We start from the raw sequence: 19097 nt of genomic DNA on the forward strand, positions 1-19097 counted from the left end.
TCAGATATTAATTATTTTTATCCAGTACGCACTGACCCACAGTTTTCTCTACGGTTTTGAGTCATGCTATATGAGTAGTTGTCTAAAATATACGTTTCAAAAAAAAATCCTTGATATAACTCATGTCAAAAGTGACATACCTGAAATAATTTTAAGTAAGGCACAAGCTACATTCGTTCACCAAGCATAGATTTGTTTGTAAACAGGCGTTAACAACAACACACACCAGTAAACTACAGGTGGCATGTTCATGAAGGTATCCAAAGATTACTCTTCAAATGTATCTTAAAGTCATAGCTTAAGACCACTCTAAGACGCATCGAAGGATTTAAAACGAAGCCATCTCAGACGTATCGTAAGTTTCGATGTCTTAAATTAGCTTATTTCCTTTTTTAAAAATAAAGTTTAAAAAAAAAAAATTAATCTTTCCCTATTTATGTAGTAATATTCCGCTATCACCCGCATATGATGTTTACGTTTCCCAACTTATTTGATACTCAAGAGCATGCTCTGTGTATGTTTAAGCAAGCTACTGACAGATTAGTTGATGTTACAGAGATTTCAAAAACCGTTTAAAGTCAGCTTTTCGAAAATTTATGGTCGTTATAATGACCTTGTTAGCAAATATAACCTATCATGTGTCGTAATTTGGCTGACGTGTTTCAGTCGTATACCCTTTCATAGTATTCATTGCTGAAGTGAAGCGGGACTATGTTATTGCAACTATAAAGATAAGCGGGCTTAAATATTACAATTTGACAAGATATTTCAAACAAAATATAACATTTGCCTATGTCTGTATGTGTAAAGTCTGTCCAGCTGTGGTCAGCCCATCATATCGTCGACATTTAAACTATAAATGTTCCATGCACATGATTCCTGCAGATCACACTCCAAATACGCCCATCCTTGACTACGGAATGCTTCGTCTACCTGTCAATACATAGGACTCACGGCGGATGTGACCGGTCAACACGGAGTGCTTACTCCTCCGAGGCACCCTATCCTACTGTACCTTTGGAATTCCCGGGGGTCCGTGTTTTATGTCTTTCTCACAAATTCGTATTGTTCGTAGATTTTTTTTTAGATCGATCACTGTTCGTTATCTTCACCTTTTCATTTTCAATCTAAAATGAAACATTAAAGCTTTTAACAAATATTTTAAGTAAATAGAAAAATAGTCAAATTTATAAAAAATTAAATAGTTAAATACATTAAAATTAAACATAGCATTGTGAATATTCATTTAAATGCATACTATATGTGCATGTCTTGTGTTTATGTATAATTGAGAACAATTTCATTCGCTTTTTCATATCGATTATTGTTGATTTTACTCGCACCGATTTAGAATTATCCGCGTATTCAGTACTTTCTTTATTGTAAGCCATGACCACATTTACTAGGAAACGAACTCCCAAATGAAAACAGTGGTTTGGCCTCCATTTTTGCACTGCATTGGTATTAAGAATTCCTACAGATACGTATTGATGTATTTGGAGAAGATGGCATTTGAAATATAGTTTCAAGCAAGCGCAAACTATTTCAATAATCAAAGAATGTAAATTATTAGAACTTGATTTATAATTTTTTAATTCGGTATTTTAATGATTTATTTTGAATTTTGGAATATTGAATAAAAATAACACCTTCATTTAAGTGGAAAGATGTATTTAAACACCAGTATTATTATTTCTTTTCTGAATTTTAATAGTTGTTCGAGGAGAGAAAAAAATACATTGTTGCCTCTTTCATTTTAAATGTAGTCATTGATTTTTTTTTCTTAGTAACACAATAATGCTGTTTGCTTATGAAACGGGGATGCTTCAGTTAATTGAATGCACGAGTGCTACTAGAGTGTGATGTGATCATATTTTATATATGCATGATTCCAGCTGTGTATGAAGGAATTTCAATTTAATCAAAGCTTAATTTTCACACGAAAAAGAATTCACTAAAGATGATTCTTAATTGAATGATTTGACAGTATCACGGTAGGCGTTGGCACGATAAAGATCCCTCTAAGCTACTGCTGTAGGCTCCATGCATTGGTCAAAATTTGTTACACTTCACCGAAATGTATAGTAAATGTCTCTATATGGGTGAAAATTGTCGAAAGGGATGTTAACAAAATATAATCAATCATTTTTTTTTTTACCTTTTGTATACCCGATTTATTATGTATTGGAATTCTGGGGCTGATGGACAGGTTTGTCCTTACGATATTTCCTTTACTGTATCATTAAACTAATGATGTTGTAGACCTATTTTATGGTCGATACAATGACCTTATCAGCAAATACATTCTATCATTAAGTGAATGCTGACTGACGTTTTTCACACTAATTGATAGGCCATTTCTTCAAAACTGAATTGTCTACGGATTTTTACGTTTGCCCGATCATGACAATGAGCACATGGCGTTCGTGACCGGTCGACAGGGGATGCTTACTCCTCCATGGCAACTGATCCCAGCTCTGATGTTTTGTAGAGGTCCGTGCTTGCTCTGCTCCCGATTTGTATTGTTTTATTGAACTTTTGAGCTTGATTACTGTTTGATATCTCCATATTTCATATCAGCGTTGGAAATCATTACTCACTGTTCTTACTTCAATCAGTTTAAGTCATAATCTGTATGAAGTTGCCAAACAATATATAGTGGGTTAAATTTTCTCTCCACTCACAAGTTAGTAACGATTGGCAAAACTATTCAGGTACAAGAGGGATATCTACAACTGTTTTCGGGTTGTTTTGGTTTTTAAAATACATAGTACATGTATACTTGTAAGAATATTTGAGGAACAATGGGTTAGTTTTATTTTTTTATGACTGTCTTGAAATGCGCAGAATTCAATACTCTCACATCGTTACATTTATTGTATACTACAAAATAATGCATCGAACTGTAGTTATCTGACAGTCCATCCTTTTCTCGTCAAATGATCTACAGATGGAAGGTTTCTTTGTGTTTAGAATGTTTCATTAGATTAAATCAAATAAAATATCATTTCAGTTGTAAAAATATGATTGCTTTTGTCAAAAACAGGAGAGTAACAAAATGTTAGCTGTATCAGTGATAAATGTTGTCTCCTGGAATTTCAGAGATATAAGATACTTGAGAAGGTTTCTTTATACATTTGTATATACCAAAAATTCAATAAATTCGTACAAAAATTTACAAATAGGTATATAGTTCAGTCTTTTTATACATTGAATAAGTTTGAAAATGCATTTGTCAAATTTTTTTCATAGGGTTTTCTCATCGATATAAGATTTTGCATATGCCAGTTAAATTTAAGATGGATATCACATTTTACAAGAAGACGTCACCTCGATTCAGCACATTCGGTATTTTGATTTTTTACATCTATCTGCATTTCCTTTGGTAGATCCACCAAAAAATCGATCAAAGGAACAGCTACTTATTCATTCTCCAGAGGAACCACTTATAGTCATGTGAGCATAACTTTCTAATACTCTACTATACATTGATAAAAGGAATTTCACCTTTATATTAAAAATAATCAGAATACTGTTTTCTTTACTTCTTTTAAATTATGTGTCTTTTACTCTTCCTTTAGGACGCTTGCAGTTCCAAAAACAAGAGGATTGTTTAGCGACGCTACACCTGGGTTTATTAGAGATGTTATCACATGGTCTACAATCAATGCTCTTTTTGAAAGGAAGTCAAGAAATTGTGTTCACTTACTACTCATAATTTAAAATCCATGTAGAAATAAAGAGATAAAACCTGCATTGTGTTAAGAAATAAAATTTTATAAGTCATTGGATAAAAAAAATCTTTTACTTGCTGCTACACAAAAAATGTTATAAAATCAAATCCGCATGAATACAACTGATGATGACAACTGCTTTAGTACAAAGGATGACAACTTCTTTAACATAATCTGATATGAAGCGTCTGTTTATTTTGATGTGAAGGACAGATGATACGTCCTCATTGATGTATATAATTTTCCCAAAGAATTCGTGTTTGAAATATTGCTACTTTAACAAGTTTCCTCACAAAAAATGAGGTACATTACCAGACATTTGTCAAAGGGATGTTAATTATTATATAAATCTTTTGGAAATCACTCGAATTGCTGATATAAAAATATTGGGTTTATATATGTTTTCAGATATAAGAAAACAGTTAGAAATCAGAAGATAAATAAAATTATTATCAATATTTTTGTATATTACGAAATACAAAAACTTTTATTCGAGAAATTTATCGTCAGACCTTAACCTATATTTTTGATTGAATGTGTGTCTTCTTTGTTTCATTTTATTTCTTGTCTGCTTCGGTTAAAAAGAAAGCCCAGTAATAAATATTGAACAATATAAATAGCAGAGCGTAGAGCAGGCAGGATATTCTGTCTATTGTTTCTGGAGCTAGGCCAGACTTTTTTTCTTTTGTATCTTCTGCATTGATAGGTATATCAATCACATGAATCACTTCTGGTGCTACTTTGGACTTTGAGATTTTTTTTCTTTTGTTGATGCTTGTGACTTTTGAGTTGTTTTGGATACTATTTTGTGTCTCCAATTTACCCTGAAAATACGCAAATAAATATATAAGTTACTTGTTATAAAATTTCAACACACATATTCTGAATCTGTATATATTTACACACCTGGATTCCTTCGTCTTCTGTCGAATTCTTTTTATTCATTTGTCGTCTGTGATAATTGTGAACAATTACAAATTCTAAAAACGCAAGAGTGATTATGATAAAGCATCCAGCATTCCATGCCTCTACTGCAGCCATATGAACCTGGTCTGGATTCATTATAAGAGTCCCAACACTATCTGCAATAATGGCAGTCAATGAAATCGTGGAGATACGAGTTCTTCCTGATACTTCTGTATGATGAATCCAAAACCCCAACCATGTGATGAACACAATGCATGTACTAGGTAAATATACCTGAACAAACATAGTCTGATATTTTCTCTGAACATATAATATCAAATGGAGACATGGCATTGATTCCCCTGCAAAACAGAAAGGACACTAAATTATATATATTGTCAGATTTTGAAACTGGAAATTTTTGCCATAATGATTGTCATGATAACACAAAATAATATACATTGTATATGCATTGATTTCAGTTACACAATTATCACAAACACGAGACATTATATATTTTTCCTAACACAAAAAAATGATAACCCTTAATCAATAAGGTAGGGATTATATTTGTTTGATAAGGAACAAAATCTATAACGTTAAGTGATTGTGACAGAGGTTTTCATGAAAGGTGTTTGCTTCAGGGTTGTCTTCTTTAATTCTAATTGTTGCAAACTAGTGTAGACGTAAACTCGTTTCAATACAATTGTATTTCAATGAATAAATTATACCTTGCGAACATAACTTGGTTTCCGTTCTCTTAATAGTGACTGCGTAAGTTTTCATGGTTTTTGAATACGTAACAGGTGTTACCAGCTTCCAGAGAAACTTCAGATTTTCGGACGAATACGAAGCTAAAAATAAACTCATCTTCAGATTGTATCGCCCTGTACATATTGTAGGTGTAAATTGTCACCGACGGCTATGTGAGCAGAACGACAAAGAATTCTATCTGTGCATTTACAAAGAAGTGCACGAAGAATTTCATCAAAATATTTATTAAATATTTACTTAGTATTCCTCTGTAAATAACGATAAAAGCTCTGTACTAGCAGAGTTCATAATTAAAAAATCTTTCTCTATTTAAATCTGTTTCATTTCATTTTTTTTAATCTCAAAGTGAATTTTCAAAATTTTACAAAATTTATCCAAGCTATACCACTCTTAAAGTACAAGGAGCATGTTTCGTCTTTGATTGGTAGGGCAAACAACTTCACGTCACAATGAAATACAATGGAGTGTCTGTAAAGTAAAAAGAGACGTCTGGAATACAAACTACATATACAAACAATTGCACTGCACTACATTGTTCAAATCGAATTTTTACACACAATTCATAAATCAATCATGAAAATTGACGATAAGATATTTATTGCTTATTACCAAGGGTTACCAAATCAATCTTCCAAGTTTGACATTGTGTAACAATTAAACCATATATTTCACTTCTTTAAATCTTGAAACGGTAGACCATAAATTTAAATGTCTTAAATGAAACAATCGCACTTATTTGTTTTTGCATTATGTAATGTTTACAAAGCACAGCTCATGACGCAAAACAAGGAGCATAAAATATTGAAAGAACTTGTTAATTAGTTCTACTAGAGAATCTTGTTTAGAAAGAACACTTAGAGAGTCGGAGATCTATAGACAGATACCACGTAAAGTAGTCACAACGCCCAAATTTATATTTTAATTTTAAAAAAAAAAATGTGGGAAGACAGAAAACAGGCATTTCAATACTAACTGTTGACTATTTCTTAATTTACACATATAGATGACAAAAGTAAATGAAATGTTATTTTCTTAATTTACAGCATGTCTATACGCTTTTTCGGTGAAACTGGCAAAGATGTGAAAAAATTACGGATTTAGTTTTACATGTAAAATCATGAGTCCATAAGCCAAAAAACTCATCGGAGTCGCACTTATGATCTTAAAAATGAATATGTAAACGAAAGAAATTCGACTTGTCCTAGTTTAAAATATTTTGTAGCATATTAATATGCCTTATAAAATTAAATATATGTTATTCCTATGGGAGTATGTCTATTCTATTGTAAAACCTTTTACCCTTTGTAATTTACAAAAAAATTAATCTACATTTTATGGAGAGAAACAAATAAAAATGAAAAGACAGTTGTTTCCACTACGGATATTTTCTATATTCAAATCTTAAATGAAATAAAATTCTATCCTGAAAATCTTCTATGAAAAATGTCTGGTCCGTCTGGTGTACTCCGGACTTGCTTTATACCACCCCTTCCAGAGTGTTGAGGCTATACGGTTTACATGAATTGGCTAAAGCAAGGTTTTACCAGAATATTTTTTAAAAAAAATCAAAAAATTCTTTTAATAATTTTGCAAAGTACTATGCATACGCAATCTCATTCATAAGTGTGTAATTCATAGCCCCTTGAAATCAGTAGGGTATCACATAAAGAATACCAAATTTAAAAAAATTATTGATATCTAAAATATAAAATTTGAAATAAAATAAAACATTCAATAATTAAAACTCAATGTTTTATAAATAGAGGATATTCAATGTTTTGTAGCTGGATATGGAATTTATTTCACGAGTGGGACAGCATTTTTTTTAATATATATTTTTTCAGGAGTGCGAAGCACGAGGGAAAATATAAAAAAAAAATCCTGTCTAACGAGTGAACTAAATTCCATATTCAACTACAAAACATTGATTTTTCTGTTAATAACATTTTTCCTTTGCCCCTGTCTTCTTAACACAGTGTCAAAGGCTGCGACGTCATAGTTGAGCGGTTGAGACGTCGGTTTAGCAACATATTTGGTAAGAAAATGGCAGTTTTAGTCTCTATCAAGATGGTTTAGTTACTATCTCTATCTTATGACTAGCTGCAGAACTGTAGCATTATGGTTTTATATAATATTCTTTGACCATAACGCTAAAGATCCCCTAATGCACATATAGTGCAATTTACGACGCAAGATTTTCTGCGCACGGCTGAGGAGAATTTCTCCACTTTCCAGCATTGGTCAAATAACTACCTTTCACTCCCTAAATTTAGACACATCCTTTAACCAAACTGTATATTTTATCTATCTCCTGACCCTTTACAGCCGTTTCTACAAACATTCAAAACAAACTAGTTTATTGGTCTGTAGAAATGACTTCAAGTAAAATTGAAGAAAGGCATCAAAGCGGCCGCAAACAAAATTTACCCACCTAAATAAATAAATTAATAAATTAAGAGAAATTTAAGTGCATTTGTTAATCCAATTGATTCATCGATGTTATAAAGTCAGTGATAAATGGTAGGAATTTATTGTCATCAAAACGAAGATGATGGCCTATCAATATTACTATTTACATAGTATATTCAGATCTCAAGATGAACCACGTGCTTATCTACCCTGGAGCTTTGTCACGTGATGATGCCCATGATTTCTGCAGAGTATGCTATGCTGCATGGCGCGGTGCAAAATATAGAGAAAAAAATTATCCTTGTGCCATTCGCAGCTAGAGAAAATTCAAAACAATTTTACTAGTTGAACAACTTTTCAATATTTATTCATCATGTACTTTTACCACTTATTTATTATCCTGAAAATCATAACGATTTGCGTTCATATCTTACACACTCCCGGGTTAGGGAGTATCTGTTGTAAACTCTTTTTATATAATCAAGAATTAATAATTATCTGATGAAAAATGAAATCAAAACAAAACAAGCATTCTGAGAGTATTGCATTAGCAATACTAGTCCCCTACCGGCAAGTGTAATCTGGTTCCCGTTAAGAATTGAAAATGCCATAATTCCGTCAAAAATCAATGAAGCGGGGCGAAATGCAAACTTGATCTATAACTAATCAAGGTAAAGTCACATACCAAAATTCAGCTCAACATCTGAAAGCATTTAGAAGAAAATTGTGGAAAACCCTTAAAAATTGAAAAGGCCGTAATTCCGTCAAAAATCAATGAAGAAGAACGAAATGCAAACTTGATCTGTAACTCACCAAGGTACACTCACATACCAAAAATCAGCTCAATATCTGCAAGCGTTTAGGAAAAAAGTGCGGAAAACCAAGTGGGACAGACTGACAGACAGACAGACAGACAGACAGACAGACGGACAGACAGACGGACGGACAGACTCAGAGGAAACCTATAGTCCCCTCCGGTTTCACCGGTAGGGGACTAATAACAACAATTAATACTTAGTTTGAAGGAACTTTTTAAAGATATTTTCTCATAATTTTAGAGATGTTATGATTAAGGAATTATTTTACTGAACTATTTAAGAATTAAAGTCTCATTTCCCATGTGCACTTTCTAACACAACCACAATAGATCGGCCACTGCAAGGTGTTAGGAGGTGGGTAAAATATAGGTTGGTTAAGGAATATGTCTGGAATTAGGGAAATGAAGGTAGTTGATTGACCAATGCTGGAAAATGAAGAAATTCTCCACAACCGTGCACAGAAAATCTTCCGCCGTAAATAGCACAATATATAAGGCGTTATGGACAAGATTAAAATATAAAATCATAACGCTGTACTTCTGCAGCTATCTTATATGACAGGCCAGAAATTATTTTCACTTACTTTGATATCCTTTCACATTGTGACAGAATATCACTTTTACTCAATAAATAAAATTCAATAAATAAATCACAGTATTTCACTGTTGAAATGTAATACAAGGTGTTATATTTAGCTTTTTATTTCAATACACAGGACTGATAACTTATCATGAAATGTTATATTTCACTATCTAGACAGTCTGAGTCATTGTTTCGTATTAGTCCCCTACCGGTGAAACCGGAGGGGACTATAGGTTTCCTCTGAGTCTGTCCGTCCGTCTGTCTGTCTGTCCCTCTGTCTCTCTGTCAGTCTGTCCCACTTGGTTTTCCGCACTTTTTTCCTAAACCCTTGCAGATATTGAGCTGATTTTTGGTATGTGAGTGTATCTTGATGAGTTACAGATCAAGTTTGCATTTCGTTCCGCTTCATTGACTTTTGACGGAATTACGGCCTTTTCAATTTTTAAGGGTTTTCCACAATTTTCTTCTAAAAGCTTTCAGATATTGAACTGATCTTTCGTTTGTGACTTTACCTTGATTAGTTATAGATCAAGTTTGCATTTCGTCCCGCTTCATTGATTTTTGACGGAATTATGGCATTTTCAATTCTTAACGGGAACCAGATTACACTTGCCGGTAGGGGACTAGTATTGCTAATGCAATACTCTCAGAATGCTTGTTTATATTTGTTGTTCCTTTTTATAATTATTAGTCAACCTGCGACGTCAGTCAAACTTTGTTGTGTTTCGTTTTAGTCCGACATATCTAAAACGGAAGAGATTGTAAAATTAAAATATTCTAGATACAAATTCCAGACTTTTAAGCGTCATTCTCCTCGATTATCAACTGATTAACCCTAATAGAGAAAGCAGAATTCCGGATTTAAAAACTGCAATTAGATACAAAGTTCATATCATTCAAACCAAAATTCAGTTCTCTCCCGATTTACCGGCATTAAAGTCAAAAATCGAGTTTATAATTCTTATATAGTAGTATAGATGGGTATACATGACGACTTTATGCTTTGAAGATGCTACTTTTTAAGCCTTGAAATTTTGCGTATGAGTCCTGATAAGATTATCAGTATAGTTATATTGTTAATTTTGGTGGAATATTACCTTGTTGTCAAGTAAAGACTTCCATTAGGGTATGCATAGATGTTATCAGTTAATGATGTTTCGAAAAGTCCATTGGGCATTTCATTAGCGATGTAAGTGTCTGGTCTCCACAGATTTTCGAATTCCTCTGCTTTGTACAAGATATAATCATTGGGATTTCGAGAAGCATTTACAAATCGCTGATCCTTCCACGACTGGCGAATGTCAAAGGTCATGTCGGCGTCCTGGCCATTACATATGTTATGGGAAAAAAAATCACTTTGTTTAATTTCACATCACATACAGGGCACCCCCTACTTTTTCTTTCCACAAGGTACTAAATTTGTTAATTTTTATGAATTATGTAAAAATAGTTGCTTTAAAAGAGTAAATACGATTTATTTTACTATGCTGCGCGAAGTATTGCGCAATGAAAACCCCAGTCGGCCCCCTTAACTCAATTTCAGGCACCCTCCACTTCAAACTCGTATTTAATCATTGACCTGCTTTAACAAGGCATCGTTCAAATTCACAAACTTTTGTCTTTCCTAATGAATTATTTCAGACGTCGAGCCTCTTTATTGTAAACAACATTTTAAGATTAACAGAGGATACATCAACTTCTAGTTATGGTACGTTAAAGTGTAGGATGAAACCAGAGACTTCATTCAGAATGAGTAAGTTCAGACGACTCTGGTTTCTCCCTACACTTTAACCATAACCAGAAGTTGATATATTCTCTGTTGTCGTGAGGTAATTTTCGAGGAATTAATGAATGGTTTACAATAAAGAGGCTCAATGAAGGATGTCTGGAACGATTCATTATAGAAATGGAAAAGGTATTTCGAAGCAAACTATTTCTTGTAAAAGTGGGTTAATGATAAAATACGAGGTTGAAGTAGGGGGTGCCTGAAATTAAGTACATGTACCTTGTGGAAAGAAAATGATAAAAGAAAAAAAAAACAAGTATTATCGTATAATTATGTATATCTAAGGATAAAGCAATTACATTGTAATTATTAGAATAATTAAAATATACATATATAATACACAGTATTTGTCAATAATAAAAAATATTTCAGGAAGCTAAATAAACAATTATAATTTTTTCTCGATGGTGTAAAATCATTGTTGAAAATGTTCACTATTTTTCTTAACTATGTTTTTATGTTCTAAGCTTATAGCTAAAAAAAACAAAATAATGAAGAATCTAAATTCATACTTACAAGTATAAGGCTTCTGAACTGTGTCACAAACAGAGAAATAAACACTGTGGTCTCATTACCTAAAATCAATTATAAACATATTGTCAGTTTTGTCCAAAAATCCTAATAATGAATACAATGAGTTTATTGTCAATATAAATTAACCTGAAACTTCCCAAGGAGGTAGAATTCCCTGACACAGACAACATAGAATGCAATGTGTGAGCAAAATAAAACACGGCGTTGAGATTCCGCATCCCTAAAAAGCAAAATAAATTATTTTCTTATGACAAATTTTTAATTATTTATATATTGTATATATTTGAACATTCAGATACTTTATTTTGTTACCTCATTAATTGCTTAACACAGCTTTCATATTTTAATTTGTAACTTTACATTATATACAAAATGCATAAAGTCAGAATTAATTTACATGCTTTACCATCATTCCAAGCTTGCACGGAAGTGACGAAAAAAGATAGAAATACTGGTATATAAAGAGGAGTCTATCTTGAAGATTTGAATCACCCAATCAGTAAAAAGGTAAACATTGAGGAAGTTTTTACGGGTATACTTGTTCTATTACGAGGAGGATATATTTATTGCATGCAATTCAGATAATTATAGTTATATATTTGTTTCTCAGGATTTTAGAATTTCTTCTATAAATTTGAACACGCACTTATCGTGAGAAAACATATTTCAAAATGCAGTAAAACCTGTCAAGGGAGATATCTACTGATAATTGCCGAAGTTCAAATTTTTATGTATACTTCTATCAAATGTCAGCGCAGGCTAAAGCTTAAGAACTTGATTTTTCAAATGAATCCTGATGCTTTGATAAAACTGAAAGTAAAACACAACATCGTGGCAAGCCATGACCAAAATGTACGATCATCTGTAGGAGAGAGTCGTATACACACTCCTCAGGACCGGGGCTTGAGACGATGTAAGCAACAGAGCTTGAAAAGTTTTAACATTTAGACATTTTTAATGTAATACACAATAACATAGTATGTAACACATTAGCGGCCAGTCAATCGTTATGATTAAATTCTAAAATTAAATTTATTTTCATATATTATCTTCATCTTCTTCTTTTTAAAATCGCCAGATGTTCTCTGTTCTTTAAGCTCTAGCCAATATTTTCCTGAAAATTTGCTTTGGAAAATACCTATACAATTTCAATAATTCGTTTATTTTATTAAAGCATAGTATATTTTTTATACACCCCTTTTTCAATCAAGAACATGCTTTGTCTGCATAACATTGGTAACTTGCTATACATAGGTGTACTACTTTTACAAACATAATGTTCAAATTAAAACAAAACCTGTCCATGGAGACTGATTCTCTTAAATAACCATTGGAGTGCTTACAGAGTAGATAAAACTTTTTACTTAGTACCATCTTTATAATTGTTTATCATATTGAAAAATGAAAATTATAGAGGATAACATATGTCCCATTCAAGAACTTTTCACCTACTGATGAAGAGCTTCGAATTAAGACCCTTACTTGGCACTCATGGCCTTTGAGCAGCGAGGGATCTTTTTTTTTAAATATCTTGCAAACGCCTGTCGTGACACGGGACTATTTTTCAAGATCTCATCCGAAAGACCCATGACTTTCTCTTCTAGGACCGAGCGCTTGGTGAAAAAGAAACCAAAAAAAATTGTCATTACCTATGTTTACGTCTTCGGTTTGACACAGCGCCTTGAACGATAATTAAACTTGGGACCTCCCGATCACGAAGCTAGCGCCCTATCACTAGACTACCGTCAGGGATGGGCACGATTACTGACAAATGTAATCGATTAATAATCGATTATTCAATGAAATTTTGTGTAATCGATTAATAATCGATTACACTCATTTTTGTCCTGTAATCGATTGTAATCGATTACTTTGGAAGATGTAATCGATTAATAATCGATTACTTTCAAGTTTTTATCCCTTCAAATATCAAAGCAATATTTTAATGGTATATATGTTGATGTTATCCACTGAAGTTTGATGTGTTCCTGCAGTTTCATTTCAGATTCTTTTTAGGTTTTTTTCTGGTTTAGTTTCATATTTTAGACCTAGCATTCTCACTAAATGCCCAAATGAGGGATTCTCTACCATGGAAGGTGGAGAAATGATTCCTACAATAAAATATGCCAAGGAATTAATTATTCCTTTCAACCTTGGATCTGAACCTCCATATTTATTGACTTGTTGCAATATTATTTAATATTTTATTGTGAATTACTTCATAAGAAGTATTTGGGCTGTCTGTATGTTGACAATACACATTAAACATTCCTGTACGTGTCTTTTTCCAATAAGTAATTAAATTAGAACTCTTCGTAATAAACATGTAAATGAAATGTGTCTTAAGTAATTAAACTAATAGCACAATTTCATTCTGTATTGAAATAAGTGTTTTGAGAGCTTTTAATTGTTTTAATAATATTGTTTGTCTTCAATGGAATGAAAGTTAAACACTAGGTAGTTCACAGTTTACACCTCATTATCTGCAAATCAGGGATGTCTCTGTCAATTAATTAGCCAAGATAAGCAAACACAGTGACACTTACTCCCTCTCTTACAGACACTTATATAACCTCTCACTGATATAAAAGCAACCTTACAATTTTGAATGAAAACATGAGAATGATTTTGCAAATTTTAAAGTTACTAAAACACAAGTTTGAAGTTTTTAAATCCTTTTCAGATATGAATAAGTATTTCCATCTTCTTCTTTTTTTTTTTTTGGAGTACAATGTAGTGTTCTTACCAAATTATTTATATTTAATACAGCACTTAAATCTGTTTTTGCTATTTATAATTTTTATTTTCTAATACAAGACAAAGTTTTTCAACATTTGCAATATGAAAAAGGATATATGCAGCAAGAGGACAGTGGGTCAGATGAAAAATCTGTATATTTTATTAATAAATGGTTGAAATACACTTCTGAATTATTTAATACTAGACCAGAAGGTCTATAATGCAAATTTTATTAAGGACATTATTAAACTTAAAATAATAAAAGTTAGGAAATATAAACATTACACCAGCTGGTTTATATTTGATATTTATGTGTGACTAGCTGGAAATAATTCTCCAAAATAACATCCATTTATGTATAAAGTAATCGAAAGTAATCGAAAAAGTAATTATAATTACATTGAAAATTTTAGCTGTAATCGATTAAATTACGATTACAAGTAATCGAAATTCTCTTCGATTACAGATTACTGTCGATTACTTGAAAAAAAGTAATCATTACAATCGATTTCGATTACTCGATTACGATTACCCCATCCCTGACTACCGTGGTCAAAAATGTTAGTGGATAATTTTCTGCAATACCTAATGATGTTGTCATTTAGCTATGATCTGCATTGCTTCCATTGTTTCAATTGCTATAATGATTTTTGGGGGAAGGGGGTGGGGTGGGTAATTTTATACATTTCTTGACTGTCTTTAAAAGCAAAATGTGTTTTGTCAGACCCGTGATCAAAACTGTTTGCCCGAGGCCATTAATACTATTGATTTTTTTATGTGTTACATGTCTCTTGAAGATTTTACACATTCAAAAATATTTTTAAAAAATAAATGTTTATATTTTTTGAAAAAATGACTATTTGACTCTTCTTGATATGTTCTCTTTGATATAATTATACATGTAGCAAATTATGAGCTCTAAATAGAGGATATCTATATTTTGTGATTTGATATTTGCTTAGTCCAACGAGTTGAATGGTGTATATTCACTTGCCAAGCGAATATGCACCATTTCAACGAGTTGGATAAAACAAAAATCAAAACACACATAGATGTTATATGTATCGTATCGAAATTTTATGCTGAATAAACAACCCTAGTCTGACCTTGTTTTGATTTTTCCGCATTCTTTTCGGTTATGGTCAGCTATTTGTCGGGATTTATGACCGTCAAAGAGTGACATCTTAACCTTTGGACACCTCTTCATAAGAGGCCAGTTGGTACATACTTTTATTTCATCAGTATAAATATAAATACCCTTTGTACCTATTTTAAAAGGTAAACACAGAGTGGGGTGTTCTTTTTGATGACTACAAATACTATATCGTATATCTATATATTTAGGTACAAAGATAGATAGTAAATTTGACTTCCTCTTGCTGTAAGCGGTCACGAACCTCTTCATTATCGACCATAGTATGTTTAATAGCTAGGCGCTTTACATTTCATAGTTGAATAGCAACATATTTTCCTCATAGAGGAAGATCATTTCATTTGAAATACTGCGTCCCTCTTCATATTTCAGATCAATAAATAAACTAATATATACATTAAAATAATGCACGCAATTTATTGATTCAATTATAAATGGATTGGGCAGCAGATTTTGCTCAATCAAGCAATTTTTATACAATAGATTGTTTTAGGCCGAGTCGGCAATATTTCAACCATATTTTGGCGGTATACAGTAAAATAAGGAAAGATACAAGACTTGCCTTTTCTCTCCTAATATATTGTCAAAGCTTCTACTCAACTCATTTGTTTATTAAGCAACAGAAAAATGAACGAGAGAGAATGAGTCATCTTTTCCGTTGTTTGATAATGAACATGTTGAGTAATGGATTACTGTTATAATACGCGGAGATAAGCATATAAGCTGACTCAGCATATTATGGTTATCTATAGATTTTTAGAAACCGTCTATCATCACTTAACTTTGCACCATCGCAAACCACGGGTTTTGTGTCCTATTTTGCAGCGGGCAGCCCCGTGTTTATTGAAATAAAATTGACTGGCTATGATGTATATTTTTCTACCACATTTTAAGCGGTCAGCGTATTCGCTAAATGCCTTATCATCTGTTTATGGCATGTAACCAAAATCTTTCGCAACCGGAAGCTTCGTCAAAGCGCTACCTATGATCTGTTTATACCAAGCAGCCATCGCAACCTCTCGGGCCTCTCTGACCTCTGACAGCCAAATGTCCGAGATGATCACTCGGCTTGAATTCGGGGGGGGGGGGGGGGCTGCAGGGTCTAAACCCGCCGGTAAATCCAAAGTAACATGGACGTTTTCTGTTAAAGTTTTTACAACCATATACGATCAAAATATTTTAATACTAGTATTTTAAAGAAAATTTTTATGGGATACTAAGAAAAGTAATTGAAAAAATTATTGAGAAAACTTATGAAAATTTTAATCGGCATTATTCTCTTCTAAAATTCATCGAACTTTGAAAAATATGCAAAGATTCAGCTGAGAGAATTGTAAGAAACCTAAAAAAAAATTAAATGATATACGACATAAAAAATCTTGACAATGAACAAAGATTTTAATTGACAACTAAAATCTGATTAAACACTTGTTAAATATGTCATGACAATGAAAAATATGTAAGTTGTGAACATACTTCGAAATGTTAAAATTTTTGATTATGATCTTTATTTTGAGCATTGGAGAAGAAATAAAAATGACATGATAATATTCGAGTACATGTATAAGCATATTGATAGAAATTAACAATCGCATTTTTAATAAAAAATATCGATGGCAATTGCTTATAATAGATATAATAATAACAATATTGAAAGTAATTGGCATTGTTTACGACTAATTTTTGCAATGGCTTTAAATATTGTACTGCTCAATGCCCAGAGAAGAGAAATTCTTGTAAATGCGTATGTCTTTATTATCATCAACTCCTGCATTCACATCATACGATTGGCACCATACAATCATACGTCATACGATTGACAACACAGGATCATACGAATGACATTCCTCCAACTGACATATCATATGTTCATACGATTTACGGATAAGTAATTTCTCCACATTTCCAGAGATACATTGAGTTCAGTACAGACCAGAGAACGTTGAAACTGTACAACAGCTTTCCAGCTAATGTCACTGCTCGTGCAGTACTCAAGAAAAATATGTGTACTAAAAAATCAGTGACGTAATACACTGACATAGTGGCGCAAAAATTCGAACATCAATAAATGGCTATTACAACCCAGCCCCCTAATTGTGGAACATAGTGACACAATTACTCCCACAAAAGTCCATTCAAAACAATATTATAAGACAACGTTTTGATAAAAAATCTATGACAATTTTTTTTTTATAATACACAGCACAAAATGTTGTCAAATCATGATACCTGCATAAAATATACACAAGATCCAAAATTATCCTAACAGAGTCCACAAATCTACAGAATTAATCTGTTTCTAGGATAAGTCACAATTTATCTACAGGACGGATTAGATTGTTCGTAGAAGTTTTAACTCTCACTTGACGCACCAAATCCTTGTCATCTGGTAAAGTTTCTTGAATGATTCACATGGGATACGAATTTCTCGGAGCATTAAAATCGACAACCAGAACGACATCACCCACTTTCAAGTTTCTTTTCTCTTCAAACCATTTCTGTCTCTCTTGAAGTAACGGTAAATATTCACGTGTCCAGCGTTTCCAGAAAAAAAATTGCCATGTATTGAATTTGCTTCCAGCGTCGTCTACAATAGTTATGTTCTTTCACAAAGGTGCCAGGAGGAAAGTTTGGTTTTGTTTTCATTAAGAGTAAGTGGTTTGGTGTTAAGGTCTCTATGTCCCCATGTTGATCTGAACATCTGGTAATGGGTCGTCTATTAAGAATAGACTCGATCTCACACATCAAGGTATGAAGTCCTTCGTCATCCAAAACTTGTTCTCTCAGTACGCTATTTATGACTTTTCTGACGGATCTCATACTCCTCCATAATGAGATCCTGCAGGTGGATTAAATTTCCATTCGATATTCCTCTGTAGCATAGAATCTTCTATCTGAGACACATTCCATTCATTGATAGCACTCTTTATCTCCCGCTCAGCTCCTACGAAGTTGGTACCATTGTCTGATCGCATCTTGACAACTTGACCTCGGCGTGCAATGAAGCGACGTAATGTTAAGAATATAAGAATCGGTGTCCAGAGATGCTGCTACTTCTAAATGAACTGCATGACTGGTCAAACATGTAAATAGAACCCCATAACGTTTCACATGACTTTTCTTTGGTTCACAATAAATGGTCCAAAATAATCTACGTCTGCTCTGGTGAATGGTGGTTCATCTGGGATCAATCTATCTTCTGGTAAATTGGCCATTTTTTGTTCTCCAACATTTGATCCTTGACGACGACATATCGTGCACTTAGAAATAAGTTTTCGTATTGCTGAAACTGCATGAACAAGCCAATACTTCTCTCTCAAGACTGCCATCATATGGTTTCTACCGCTGTGTTTCAAGTCTTCATGAATTTGTCTGAGAATCGAAGTTGAAATGTGATGGTTCTTGGGTAAGATAATTGGATGTTTACATTCAGTCGGCATACTGGCTCTCTGAAGTCGTCCTCCTACCCGCAAAAGTCCGTCTTCGCCTAAAACTGGGTCGAGTTTCCGTATATAACTGTTTCGCTTCACATGTGTATTTCCTTCTGCAAGCAAGAGTACTCAGTTCATCACAGAATGTTTGATGTTGTACATAACACAAAATGGCAATTTCAGCTTCCATGCAACACTTTTTCGTAGAGTATACCAAGAAGAATGATAGTT

At 32.8% G+C, this 19097-nt stretch overlaps 2 protein-coding genes across 2 annotated transcripts; both read right to left on the bottom strand.

The window, feature by feature from the left end:
- Positions 1-4103: 4103 nt before the first annotated feature.
- LOC133182602 (gamma-aminobutyric acid receptor subunit pi-like) lies at positions 4104-18410 on the bottom strand. Its single transcript, XM_061317449.1, has 8 exons — positions 18258-18410; positions 11670-11763; positions 11526-11584; positions 10321-10544; positions 5800-5882; positions 5372-5494; positions 4641-5002; positions 4104-4558 (listed from the first exon to the last, which is right to left on the bottom strand). Exons 1-8 carry the CDS (start codon positions 18408-18410, stop codon positions 4292-4294), a joined length of 1365 nt encoding a protein of 454 aa, XP_061173433.1. The 3' UTR covers positions 4104-4291.
- Positions 18411-18542: 132 nt separating this feature from the next.
- Positions 18543-18875, bottom strand: LOC133182603 (uncharacterized). The gene has a single exon (XM_061317450.1). It carries the CDS (start codon positions 18873-18875, stop codon positions 18543-18545), a length of 333 nt encoding a protein of 110 aa, XP_061173434.1.
- Positions 18876-19097: the final 222 nt, after the last annotated feature.

The sequence above is a fragment of the Saccostrea echinata genome, unplaced genomic scaffold, assembly GCF_033153115.1.
Source record: "Saccostrea echinata isolate AGI-Se365-2 ecotype Australia unplaced genomic scaffold, CSIRO_AGI_Sech_v1 ptg000009l, whole genome shotgun sequence".
Classification (NCBI taxonomy): domain Eukaryota; kingdom Metazoa; phylum Mollusca; class Bivalvia; order Ostreida; family Ostreidae; genus Saccostrea; species Saccostrea echinata.

What these genes read in the sequence shown, in the direction of transcription:
- LOC133182603 (XM_061317450.1), bottom strand. Translation starts at nt 18,875, where the DNA reads ATGCCGACTGAATGTAAACATCCAATTATCTTACCCAAGAACCATCAC.
- LOC133182602 (XM_061317449.1), bottom strand. Translation starts at nt 18,410, where the DNA reads ATGCGATCAGACAATGGTACCAACTTCGTAGGAGCTGAGCGGGAGATA. An exon ending in AGTCTTTACTTGACAACAAG is followed by an intron (nt 5,883 to 10,320) that starts GTAATATTCCAC and finishes TTTACTTTACAG; the next exon opens with ACACTCCATTGTATTTCATT. An exon ending in CTCCTTGTACTTTAAGAGTG is followed by an intron (nt 5,495 to 5,799) that starts GTATAGCTTGGA and finishes GTTTATTTTTAG; the next exon opens with CTTCGTATTCGTCCGAAAAT.